The sequence below is a fragment of the Panthera uncia genome (genome assembly GCF_023721935.1).
Source record: "Panthera uncia isolate 11264 chromosome A3 unlocalized genomic scaffold, Puncia_PCG_1.0 HiC_scaffold_11, whole genome shotgun sequence".
Taxonomy (NCBI): domain Eukaryota; kingdom Metazoa; phylum Chordata; class Mammalia; order Carnivora; family Felidae; genus Panthera; species Panthera uncia.
In genome coordinates this window covers 21,716,711-21,730,054 of record NW_026057578.1, presented here as the reverse complement: position 1 = coordinate 21,730,054, position 13,344 = coordinate 21,716,711, and the positions used below count along the sequence as shown (strand labels likewise).

The 13,344-nt window shown below is 52.6% G+C and overlaps 1 protein-coding gene across 2 annotated transcripts in view; it reads left to right on the top strand.

Moving 5' to 3' along the window:
- The window catches only part of MANBAL (mannosidase beta like), a 27,246-nt gene extending 23,307 nt beyond the window's left edge, over positions 1-3,939 (top strand). For both annotated transcript variants that reach the window (XM_049650824.1, XM_049650825.1), the window contains one exon: positions 2,997-3,939. In XM_049650824.1, coding sequence (XP_049506781.1) covers positions 2,997-3,104 — 108 coding nt within the window. In that variant the 3' untranslated portion in view covers positions 3,105-3,939. The remainder of the gene's footprint in view (positions 1-2,996) is intronic.
- Positions 3,940-13,344: the final 9,405 nt, after the last annotated feature.

Below are 13,344 nucleotides of genomic sequence, written 5' to 3'. Positions count from 1 at the left end.
CCCTTCCCTTCCCTCCCCTCCCCTCCCCTCCCCTCCCCTCCCCTCTCCTCTCCTCTCCTCTCCTCTTTTACAACTGAAGCTGTCCCAAGGAGCTCACAGCTGGTAGGGGAGACAAACAGGAGAATATGTCACTGTGGTAAGGTAGCAGTGGCAATGCACAGTTCCTCGGTACCGGGGGTGGGAGGGGGGAGGGGTGGAGGGAGGGATGGACGCTGCTGGAGGTGGAGGAGCAGGGAAGGAAGGCTGGATGGTGAGTAGGAGTGTATTCTTGTGCTGGGCCACAGGGAGGGCTTTGCTGGGTGGCCAGGAAGGGCGCTCCTCTTGTTAAGAGTGACTGGCAGAAGCCCCGACACCTGACCCAGTGTGGGGTCTAGAGAAGAGCCCAGAAGAAGCTGGAGATGTGGCCTCCTTAGATGCCATCCCATGTGTGGGGCATGGGACCGTGGGGGATAGCCCCCTGAAAGGTTTAAGGTGGGGGGATCTGTGGCACTGAGCAGAGAGGTCAGTTAGCAGTGGAGGGACCAAAGGAGGGACTTTGGTGCTAGAGAGGGTGACCAAGTCAGGAGGTGGAAGGGGTTGTTGAATCACCGGTACCTGGTGACTGATTGGACAGTTGGGAGCAGAGAGGTCTGGGGTTACTGGGACTCTAGTTGCTCTGCCTCAGGTGGGGAGGAGGACCCTCTGCCTGCTGGAGAAGGGGCCGTGCTTGGTCTGGGACAGTGGGGTTGGAGGTGCCTGGAAGGTGCCAGTCCAGTCATCTGACAGACAGCTGGATCGGGAGCGAGGTCTGCTCAGGAGAGAAAAGGATAAGATGCCTAAGAGAGGGTCTGAGGGAAGCACTGGGGATGGCAGCCGGGTGTCACCGTCCCTGTGGATTCTGAACTGGGCCCTACTGAAAGTGGAGGAGGCACTGAGCTTTGAGCTTTGAGTGGCGGGGGAGGGGGGCTCCATCTGTGGAGATCCTGGCGGGCTTGGCAAGTTCCCTGTGCATAAGCCATTGTCTCATCGGAGGCCTTTGCCTGGGGCACTCAGGGACTGACTGGTTTCCTCTGGCCTCATAGGTACTGCAGTGGGGACGGTTTCCAGCTCCCAAGGTCTCCAAAGGCATCGTGCCTTGTGGGGTTTGCCTTAAACAGTAGCCTTCCTGCTGTGCTCTGCAGCCGGCAACTCCAGCACTTGACACACTGGCTCCTCTGAGGTTTTGTTTTGTTTGTTTGTCTTTCTAACAGGCTAACTTTTTCTTTCTTTCTTCCTTTTTTTTTTTTTTTTTTTTTTTTTTTTTTTGTCAATTTTTTTTTACATTATCACAAAAGTAGATGGGCTGGGAAAGTCCAGAGCCACCATCGGAGACCTGGCCAGGGGAGGGACCAGCCCCCTCATTATCTTGGGAAGGTCACCCGCGGGTACCCGGGGCTGGTCTGGGCCTTTACATCTGGTGTCTCTGCTGGAGGCTGGCAGGGTGGAGGGGAGGCAGTGATGGCTGATGAGAGGGAGCTGACAGATCTCTGGAGTAGGCCAGTACATAGGTGTGGACTGCCTCTCCCAGCCACGGTCACGCGGCTTCTGTGAGCACATAGCTTAAGGTGCAGGGCCAGGGAAGGACAGAGAGCAAAGCAAGCTGGAAGCTGGGAGTCGGCCGGTTAAACACGGGGAAATATTTTTTCTCTTCCAGAAGTGTGCTCCTTCTTAGTATTCTTAGTCTGCTTTTTATTTTCCCGTTTTTGATAAAAGGACACAAGTACTGAGAAACATTTCCTTTCTGTAGTGCTGGGGACAGTGGGCCGTGGGGGGTGTGGGGAGCGTGGGCAGCTGAATGAAGGGGCAGCCGCTGCCCAGCCCATTTTTTTCCACCGGGGGATGAGGGGCCAGCATTACTAGGTGTTTAAAGTTTTCAAGAAAAGCTAGGAGTCCAGATTGAATGGGAAGTCTACCAGTTGGCTCAAATGCTTAGAAATAAACACTGCAGGCCAACTGAAGTCTGCCTGCGGGCCGGAGGAGGCCCAGGGGCTGTGGTCAGTGTTCTCTGGGCTGGACCTGCCTCGCTAACATCCTGCCTGGCCGAGACACAGCGTGACTGATCACCCAGGGGAGGAGGGAGCACTTGACAGGACTGAATCCACTCCAGATTCTTGGACATAGGCTTCTGTGGCTGTGGCAAGCCGAGTCCCTCGCCTGGAGTCCTCTGTCTTCATCTGTGCAACGAAGGCCAGGGCTGGATCTGCGGTTTTGAACCTTTTTTTAGCAGCAGGACCTCTGTGTAAACCAGATCTTACAGGGAACGAGTCCCGACAGAGAAAAACCAGGGCTGCCCCAGTTGTAGGGAGAGTCTGGAGTTCCGCCCCAAGGCTGCCCTCTGCCCTCCCCCACAGGGCACCTCTGCCAGGCCCCACAGAACACAGTGTGGGGGTTGCCCACCTGCCGGCCGGCACTCTCCACCCCTCCCGGCCCTGGCAGTCTGTGGGTTGAACGGGAGAAGGAGAACAGCAGGGCCGGAAGGAGAGCAAGCCACAGTGGGTCTGTCCCACAGCCGGCTCCCCACCTGCCATCTGCCCGGGACCAGCACAGGGCCAGCAGCCAGCCGGCGGCGGGGCGCTTTCCATGCGTTTTGCCTCCTCACCTCAGCCCTCCGGGGCGTGCATCACTATTTCCATCTCAGAGGTGGGTAAACCAAAGACACAGGAAGGGGAAGTGAGTTGCTCACAAGGTCACTTGGCTGGTACGCGGAGGAGCCTCAATGCCACCCAGGCCTCCTGAGACTCCAGAGGCTGCCTCCTCCCTTGGGGCCTCTTCCTCTGTTCTTCACTGAGGACCGCCCTGCTCCCCCAGGGGCAGCCCTGCAGACGTGCGGTCCGGGGTCCCGGCGCTGACGGTTCCTGTCCCTGGTGTTTCTGTGGCAGTGTGCTTTAGTTCGCGAAGCCCCCTTCAGACACGGTCTCGTTTTGCTGGTGTCAGGCTTGACTCGTCTAAACGGGACTCTCCTTTCTATTGCCATGCAGGAGGCAGAACCCTCTGAGCCTAGAAGTGTGGAGGTGACGAGGAAGCCCAAGGCTGCTGCTCTTTCTGCCAGCAAGAGGCCCAAGAAGGAGGCCAAGAAGAAGCGGTAGAAGAAGAGGCCTGCGGAGCCAGGCAGGCGGGGCGCGGGCCCAGGGGGCAGCCCTCCCGGGACTCAACGTCCTGTTCCCTCCTTCATCCCAGGGGCAGGGCTGAGGTGGCTGGGCCGCTCTCTGACCACAGAGATCTGGACAATCGTGGCAGTCCCCAGGCCCCAGCTGGGCACTTCCACTTCCTTCTGCTTCCGTGACAGTTTAGAGCCAAGGGGACCGAAACCCCCTACGAGCAGAGGCTGTCTAAGAAGTCCGCCTGTTCAGAAGTTGGGCTGGCTCAGAGTGACACTTCCATGCTTAATCATTGTGGCCAGCCTTTACTTACCCACCTTGTGGATTTACACTACATTCTAGAGTCATGATCTCACGCTGACAAGCACTGCCCCTCCCATTACTCGTGCACCGCAGATCTGCTCATCAGTCACCTTTGTCTCTCCTAGTACAGAAGGAGCCAGGCCAGGCCTTCCCTGTTTGTTTAGGTCAAGACACCATGGCCACTGTGATGTTGGTGGTCCCACAGGCACAACAGCCAGGTCCGAAGATGCCTGGTGCCTGGTGTGAGAGCCAGCAGGAAAGCCGGCCAGGATTGTGCCTGGTTCTCTGGCAAATGGAAGGGACTTGGCCCATGATCTTGGGCCCAGTCTTTCTGAGCCTCTGAAATGGGGGGCTTGTCAATCTCAGACCGACCTCTTTTTAGCCCATCATGGTACATTCAGTGTGTGCCTTTTGGCTTCCATCTGACACGTCTCCACTTCCCCTAATTCTTTCAACCCCAGAACAGTGAGGAAGAGTCATCTGGGCAAATAAACATCAATAAACTGCCTCCCACGCTGGACCTCCTGTGTGTTGCCTGCTGCTGAGGGAAAGGGGGAGGCTGGGTCCCTGCCCTGGGTATAGGGAAGGGGCTCCCCCAGAGAAGTGGGACAGTGGGGCCGAGGATGGCCCGAGCAGTGCTTTAGACCGAGCCGATCTGGGACAGGTTTCAGGAAGGGTCCAGCCAACTGCTTCATGTGGTCCTTAGTCACTGGAAACAGTCGTGAACGTCCATGCGTGTGTGAGAGTTTCCCTCGGGGCTGGGCCCCACTCACTCCTCAGTTCCCATTGCCAGAGGAAGACGCTGCTGGTCCTCCAAGTGGCTTGAAAAAAACCAAGTAGAAGGCTCACATGGTGTGGAGTGGGTCATGCAGGTCCAGTCACGTGCCCTGAATCATCTGCCAAGGAAAAGCCCTGAGCTACGGTAACTCCGATTTGCCAGACTGCTTTTCAGTTTGCCAAACACTTTCCCGAATGTTGTCACAACCAGTGAGGAGCCTGTATCACCTCCATTTTGGAGATGGGAGAATGAAGTCCAAAGTGATTGAAAGTGCCAGAAGTCAGGCTTGGACCAGAGTCCACGGCCCTTTCCTTGGTATTTAACAAAAACTCGGTGAATGTCCGTAGGCGCAGTGTGTAAACGTCCCCACTAAGGTCTGGGAAGTCTAGGGGCTGGAGCTTCAGCGTAACAGGACCGGGAGTGGCCAGATACTGAGTCTCTTGGGTGCCTCGCACCAGGGAGGCACCGGGGTTGTAGAAAGGAGGAACCAGGTTTCTTGCCAGAAACCCAGGTGCGCCTAGCCCAGTGGGAGACTCAGATGTGGAAACTGGCTTGGGGTGGGGAGTTGTCCAAAGGGGGGGTCGTGTAGCAGATCCTACGGGAGCTGAGCAGAGGGGCACCCAACTCAGTCCGGGTGGTCAGTACGGCCACCTGGCAGAGGGGAGGTGACTGAGCTGAGTCTTAAAGCCTGGCTGGAGGTGAGACCAGAAGGAGATCATGCTGGGAGACAGGGGGCCAGACCGCTGGGGCAGATGTGCTGAGCCTCCTGCAGGGGAGGCCGCCTCTGGCCCGCACGAACAAGGCTGCCTCAGTAGGCCAAACTCCTTCAAATTGTCTCCCTTAGAGGCTGTTTGCCAGAAAACAGCCCCAGGAGGCAAAAGGGTCATCCTGTGCTCCACCAGCCCCTCATGCCGTGCTTACTGTGGACAGAGTTTGTAGCCTTCTGCTCTCTTGACTTCCAGAACCGCCCCCTCACGTGGTTTTCGTCCTGCATCACTGGTCCTCCTCATTGGAGGGGCCCTAGGTCTCCGTTCTTGGTCCTCTCACCTCTGCACATATCCCTCAGAGACCTCATCCAGGCTCTTGGCTTTAAATTCCACCTACATACATGCTCATGTCTCCCAAACAAATCCCTCCAGATTCCCGGCCTTGAGCTCCGGAACTCCCATATCCGACTTCCTACTTCTCTCTCCATCCGGGTTCCCAACACGCATCTCAGAGTAAATTCCTGATTTCTCATGGGCAGTCCCAAGTCTGAGCTTTTGGTAGACTTCCCCAGCTTTAAGAGCATCTTAATTCTTCCAGTTGCTCAGGCCCAAAACCTTGGATGTCTCCCCTCTTCCAGCTCCTCTCCACTCCTGACCCTTAAGTGGTTCCTTGTGACCCAACCTTTGAAGTCCAGAATGAGACCTGTTTCGCCACTTCCCTCTGCTGCTTCAGTCCAGCCACCATCCTCTCAGCTGGATACTGTAGCAGCCTCCTTGTGGGTAGTCCTCTCTCCACACAGCAGCTGGAGGGGTCCTGGAAAAACCTGTAATATCATGTCCCTCACTTTCTCCCATCTCACTCGTGGAAAGGTCAAAGCCCCACTGGGACCCACAAGGGCCTGCAAGAGCCACCCTACCTCCTTCACCCTTCTGCCCTTGTGAGATGTCACACTGCCCTTGCCCACTCTACTGTATCCTCACCGGTCTCCAGCTTCCTCAGGCATGTCAGAAGAGCCCTGCCTCAGGGCCTTTGAACTTGCTGTCCCCACTTCTTCTGGATACTATGTCTCATATGGTAGACAGAATAATAGGGCCCCCCCCAAAGATGTCCATACCTTAATCCCTGGAACCCGTGACTATATTACCTTACATGGCAAAGGGACTTTGTGGATGTGATTAAATTAAGGATCTTGAGACGGGGGGATGGTTCTGGATTACTGAGGTGGGCGTGCGCACAGTTGCCCACAGCATTTAACCTAGACCTGGTGGAGATGTAGCTGTGTGGTGTTATCAAGGAATTTACATCTCTGATTTTCAGTCCACCAAATGGAGATCGTACAATAATGTTGCAGGGCTATTGTAAAAATTACACATGCTGGGGGCACCTGGCTGGCTCAGTCGGTGGAGAGTATGATTCCTGATCTCAGGTTTGTGAGTTCGAGCCCCACATTGGGACTTCATTTTACTTAAAAATAAAAATCTTAAAATAGATTAGACATGCTGTGTGTATATGAGGTGCCTAGAGCATAGTGGGTAGTTTATAAACGAAAATGACTAAAAATGATTATTCGATCAGATAAATGCATCATGAAAACATTCTGACCTCAGAGTGTCTGGCTGGCTCAGGTGGTCGAGCATGTGACGCTTGATCTTGGGGTTGTGAGTTCGAGTCTCCCATTGTGCACAGAGCCTGCTTTAAATAAATAATATTAAACACACACACACACACACACACACACACACACACACACTCTGACCTCCAGCTAGCCATGATCTTATCTTCCTTTGGAAGACAAGCAGGTCCTTAGCTTTTCAGTCCTGGGAAACCAGAGGTAAGAGAAGGGTTCTGAGGCTAAGCTCATAATTGTGTTTGTATTTGCAGAGCTCTTTATATTTCTAGTAGATTTTGCTATCAGTTTTTCCCTTCCTCGTTTTTCAAATGATGGAGGTGGAAAGCTACAGAGCAGCAAAGGGGAGAGGAGCTACCTTTAAAGAAATTCTAAATAAGCACATGGAGGGAGTTCATTAGTCATCAGGGAAATGCAAATTAAGGCCACAATGTGATGCTGGAATGACAAATGGAAAAGACTGACCACACCACATGTTGGGAGGGACATGGGGTTAACTCTTGTACCTTGCCTCTGGACACGGAACATGGTAAAACCACTTTAGAAGACCGTTTGGGAGTTTCTTGAAAAAGTTCACCACATATCTGCTCTGTGACCCAGCACTCCACTCCTAGGAATTTACCCGAGAGAAAAGAAAATATTTGTCCATAAAAGTCTTACACTAAATTCTAGCTAGAATATTCACAGCCACTTTGTTCACAAAAGGCCAAAATTGGAAATAGCCCAGATGCTCACCTTCAGTAGAATGGATAAATTGTAGCATGTTATACAGTGAAATACTACACACAATAAATAAATGATCTACTCTACACACAGTATTATATGAATGACTCTCAAAACTATTATACTGAGTAAAAGAAGCCAATAATATACCCACAAACACAGAAGTACAATAAATGGTGTCTGGATCATATGGAATTCTAAAATAGACTGATCAGATCAGTGGTGGTTCCCAGGAGAAGGACTGACTAGGAAGGGGCACAAGAAAAATTTTCTAGGGTGATGGAAATATTCTGCATCTTGAAACGCAGCTACCTACATTGAATGCTTAAGATTAGAGCATTTCATTATGTGTAAATTACACCTTACTAAAACACTTTCCTGTGGGCCATGCACTAAGTTATGTGCTTTGTATACATTATGTTGTTTAACTTGTCAGCAAATCCCATGAAGTGGATATTATTGTCTCTGCTTTACAAATGAGAAAACCAAGGCTCAGAAAGTTTAAGCAATCTGCTTCAGGACACAGTTGAAAAAAATTAGATTAGAACTCAGGCAGTATGATTCCAAAGCCCATGCCTCCAAGATTCCCACTTTTCCCTCAACCCATCTTCATCCCTAACATTTTACAGATGGGGAAATTGTGTGATATGTCTGGTAATGATTGGCATATGTGTGGTATGTGTGTTTGTAGTACATGTTTAAGATGGGGTGACATTATCGTGTCTGTGTGATGTATGTGCTGTGAAATTGCGTGTGCAAAGTGCGTTAGTGAAATGTATGTCTTTTATGCGTGGTACATATGAGCACCAGAGACACGCTCAATGCCACCTGTGCTCTTTGGAGTCAGAGTTGAACTAGAACCCAGATCTCTGGGGCTTCCTTACCGTAGCACACATCTTTACTTGGGCTTTAAAGAGGTCAAGCTCACTCCTACTCAGCTCAGGGTCGGGAGCTAAAAGTACAATTTTTTAAAATGTTTATTTATTTGAGAGAGAGAGAGAGACAGAGCATGAGTGGGGGAGGGGGAGAGAGAGAGAGAGAGAGAGAGAGAGAGAGAGAGAGAGAGAGAGAATCTGAAATAGGCTCCAGGCTCTGAGCTGTCAGCACAGAGCCCGACGCGGGGCTCGAACTCAGGAACGGCAAGATCATGACCTAGGCCGAAGTTGGACTCTCGACTCACTGAGCCAACCAGGTGCCCCTAAAAGTACAATTTTTAAAGAGTTGAGTATAACATTCATATTATGGAAGACCTAAACTCAGGGCACTGTGACTTCAAAATGAGAGACTGAATTTTCCATCTGTCTTTGTACTGCTAGAATAGTTCCAGAGGTTTCCTGTGACTCGTGGACATTCGCCATTCACACTCCCTGCAATTAAGCCATACTACCCCCCAAGCGCCGCCCCCTATCACCAGGCTCACCTGTTACCTCTCTGTGTGTCTTCTTTATTTATTTATTTATTAAAAGATTTTTTTTAATGTTTACTTTTGAGAGAGAGAGAGAGAGAGAGAGACAGAGCATGAGCAGGGGAGGGGCAGAGAGAGGGGAAAACACAGGATATGAAGCAGGCTCCAGGCTCTGAGCGGTCCGCACTTAGGGCTCGAACTCATGAATTGTGAGATCATGACCTGAGCTGAAGTCAGACGTTTAACCGACTGAGCCTCCCAGGCCCCCCTCACTGTGTCTTCTTGGTTGCAAGATGTCCAAGGCCTCCAACACATTCAGCAAGCTTCCGTCTACTTAATTTAAGAGGAGCACGCATGAGTTTCTCACTTTCTCCTTGACCGTTGGAGTTCAGACAGGGATTAGCGTCAAGAACAACAACAACGACAAGAAAAAACCACATAAAAACCCCACAGACAAACTAAAAGAACAACCAAACAGCTCGTCTTCTTTGGCCTTAACTCACATCCAATCGGCGTTAAGAGTGTTTTAAAAGTCATGCAGTCTTTGGTGTTCTTAGAGGGCCGTACCTTGTGTTTGGGGGGAATTTGGCTTAAACGAGGACAACTTCCTTCCCCCAAAGTATGGCTCTCTGAGAGGAAAAATATATAAATGTATAATAGAAATATAGAAATATTTACAATCTATAAATATATAAAATATATATGTTCTCCCAGCCTGAGTCCACTAAAGAGAAACTTCATCTTGAGATTATTTTGTCTTCTCTTCCAAAGTTGCAGAATGTATTTCATGGTCTGCCTTTTCTCTGGAACTGGCAAATGGTGCTGTGAATGAATCACCCTGTTTCTTGGGAATGTTTTGCTCCAAGAGCTCAGAGGGGGGGTACAACAAGATGATAAACAGCCTCTTGAATGATCTCTCCTCCCCTCACTGCAGGGCCCGGGGCCTGTGGGTTCATAGAACTGAACGAGGCTGGGCTTTTAGAGACTGCTGGGCCTAACCCAGTGTTGCAGACAAGGAACCCTAGGTTTTAGCACTTAGAGAAGGGGAGCCGTGGAGCAGGGCCAAGGCCATCTGAGTATGATTCATTCCCACTGGTCGTGGGCCCATGGACTGTGCCTTCATTGCTTTGAGTTTCAGCTTCCTCCTCTGGAAAATGAGGGCAGGGAGTCTGATATCCCTTTTGGTTTTCTATCATCTGGGGGCCATCTGCATCTAAACGTCCACCTGATAGAAAGGCTGAACCTGAAATATGGTGTTCTGCCTCCAAAGCCAGAGAAGGGTCAAGGTCTGTGGCCCTCATAAGGCACCAAGTGGTTCAGTTCAGTCGAGCCTGGTTCAACAAACACACCCAAGCCCCAACTCTCTCCAGACCCTAAACTGGACACTGGAGACACCAAAGTGGGTCAGGTGTGGCCCCTGCCTTCAACCTGTGGGGCCACATGGACACATAGCCAATTACAATAGACTGTGGCAAGCTTGGTGATATCATTCCTGAGGGCCTTTGGGACTGCAGAGGAAGGACCTCAGCCTGGAGGAGAGTCAGGGGAAGTTTCCAGGAAGGTGACAGTCAGAGGATTAGCATCAGGTGGCCTTGATGAAAGGAGGGGATGGAATGAGACCTTGGGAAAGCCCCTCCCCCACTCTGGGCCTGAGCCTCCCTAGAATGCATTTGTGGGGGGTGGCTGACTGTTCTGATGGCCGTGGTCTCCCTTGTCTGGTTTTCTGAGGTGGGGAAAGTGTCGATTATAGTTTTGAGCTTGGAGAGTGCTTTGTCCAGCAGCCAGGAGAGACCTGCCTTTTTCTGGCATTCAATGCCTCTGCCCTCCGCATCTTCTAGGCCCACACTCCTCAGGGAGCACAGGGCCGCCTGCCACCCTCTTAGCTCCGACCAAGTCCCAGTTCGTGTGGGAACAGCCCAAGCTGAGAGGTTGGAGTGAGTCACCCTTCCCTCCCCTGACCCCGCGCCCTGTCCTCAGTCCACGGGAGAATTGCAGAGTTGCCCTGGCCGGGGGTGGAGGGGGAGAGCTCTCAAGGCTGACAAAGGGATTAGGCGCACAGTGGGCTGGATGATATCAAAAAGGAAATTGTTATTCAGAAGTGTCTGTCCCTCTGGCAAATGGCAGGAGTCCCTGACCCCAGGTGGGCAGGATCCTCAGTCCTGTCAGCTTCCCCATCTCACCCCTGCCCTTACTAGCCAGGCTGAGCCCCCGGGAAAGTGCCCACTTGCTCTCCACCCTTCCTCTCATTCCCTCTGCCCCTCCACCCGACCCCCCTGCCACTGCTCCCCTGGGGTGCAGCCACAGCTGCCCTGTGGCTCAATCCCCTGGACACCGTGTGTTCCTGTCCTCAGTCGTATGGCCTCCTGGCAACATCTGACCCCTTCAGAGGCCTCCTCCTGCAGCCTTTTAAAATTTTTTTAATGTTTATTTTTGAGAGCAAGAGAGGACATGAGTGGGATGAGGGGCAGAGAGAGAGACACACGCACAGAATCTGAAACAGGCTCCAGACCCTGAGCTGTTAGCACAGAGCCTGACATGGGGCTTGAACTCACGAACTATGAGATCATGACCTGAGCCAAGGTCGGACACTTAACCTACTGAGCCACCCAGGCACCTTCCTCCCCTTTAGCCTGTTAGACATGAGGGCTCCTTGGGACACTGCCTGCTTTCTTCTCACCCTATACACAATGTCCTACTCTGGGCCTCAGTTTCCCCATCAGCGAAATGAGCATACAGAAAAGCGCCTTTTGCCAAGGGGATGATGCAGGGATCAAATGAGTTAACACAAATAAGGCGCTTAGTGCCTGAAGCAGTGTGTTCAATAACTGTTGGCTGAAGTATTACTAATTTTTCAAAATCTCCATGGATACCTAAAGGGTTTCTCCAACATAATTTGGCCAAAGCTGAACTCGACTTTTTCCCCTCAGCGGGCTCCTACCCAGGCGTCCCCATCTCAGTAAATGGCAACTCCGTCCACTCAAACTAAAAGCCTGGGGACCGGTCTTGACTCAGCCTCTCCGTGCGCCCACACTCCCCGTCCAACTGAGGACCCCGGGTGCTTCCTCCATGCACTTGAATCAGGTGCTCCTTGCTCACCTTCTTGACAGGGCTGAGCACTTCACCCCCTCCCAGACGACTGCCCGGCCCCTCTCTGCCCCTCCACTCCCCCTCCACTCAGCTGCCAGTGAGATCTTTCAAAAACATCCCCGGGATGTGCCTCCCTCCTTGGCCCTTAGCGCAGCCCACGAGGCTCTAGGTTCCAGCTGCATCCCCCACGCAGGTCAGTCTCACCCCAGGGCCTTTGCCTGAACCCCACCAATCTTTGTAGGGCCACTCTTTCTGTCCTTCAGGTTTTCACCAAAATCCATCTCCTGTGTGAAGCCCTTTCTGTCCTCCTGTCCTCCTGTCCTCATGCCCCCTGCCCCCCAGCCTGCCTGCCTCCCCGCACTGGCTCCTGCTCTGGCACACAGCACAGTCTGCGTTTCTGCATCAGTAGCGTTGCTCTCTGGTTTATTGACTACCTCTCACTTTTCCCAAGGTCTCAACCTGTGATCTTAAAGGCAGGAGCTGTGTGTATTTTATCAGCCAGTGTGCAACCACCAGACGGGCAATGTTTCATCAACTCTCAAGGCCTCAAGTGGATATCCAGACCTGGGCTCTGTGACCTTGGGGAAGTTACTCACCCTCTCTGGGCCTTGAGTTTCCAGTGTCTGGCAGATAGAGGGGCTTGGCTGGTGACGGACTCCTCCTTGCCTTGGCGCAAGGTGCAGCAGGGAGGGGATGCCGCCCAGGCTGGCCGTTTCACCTGCTGTATATCTCCCGGGGCACATTTCGTCTTGTTGACACAGAAAACACTCTGTATGTGTTTGCTGAGTTGAATCAAGTCAAATGGTCCTGCCCCAAGGCCCTGGAAACACAGATACCAGCACCTCTAGGAATGGGAAGCCTACAGGGGAGCTAGTTCAAGGCCCAGGGAGCTAATTTAACTATTGGATGATTAAATATGCTTAATTATCGGGAAGTACCTGTGGTGGGAAGTAGAGCACAGACCGCAAGCGGCAAGAGGCCTGGTTCAAATTCGTGTTGTGGGGAGAAGCCTCCCTGCCAACTCCGGGCCTCCCCCACCCAGCCGTCTGGACGGGGGAGGTCTTAGCCAGGGACCGTGGCCCCAGGGAGCCGAAGCCTGGGCCAACACGGGGGCTGGGATCCTTCCTGGCTCCTCCTGAGATCCCCACCCCACTGAGCTGGCATGGGTCTGGGGAGAAGGTGAGGCCAGACTCAGGGCGTGACTTGGGGCAGGGTTGGCTCCGTTCCTGGTCTGAAAGCCTGTGGTAATATGCTAGCCTCAGGCAGGGGCTGGGATGGGCCTGGCACTGTTCCAGCAGACATGGGCAATCCAGGCCTGAGGTTCCTGTCCCAACGAGCATGGGGCCTATTCAGTGTCAAGCCCTGGTCTGGGCGGTGCTGGGGCACAAGCATGACCCAGGCCCCAACTCTTAACTCCTGGAGCTCTAGGTCTGCGGGTAGAGGTGAGGGGGGGTGGGGAGTGGAAGGGTTAAACTGAGCATTCCTCTTAGGAAGAACAGATGGGGTCTGTGAAGCTTTGGCCTAGGCTGGAAGGTCAGAGGAGGGACCAGAGAATGAACAGGATTAACCAGGGAGGAGAGGCAGGGAGGACACCCCA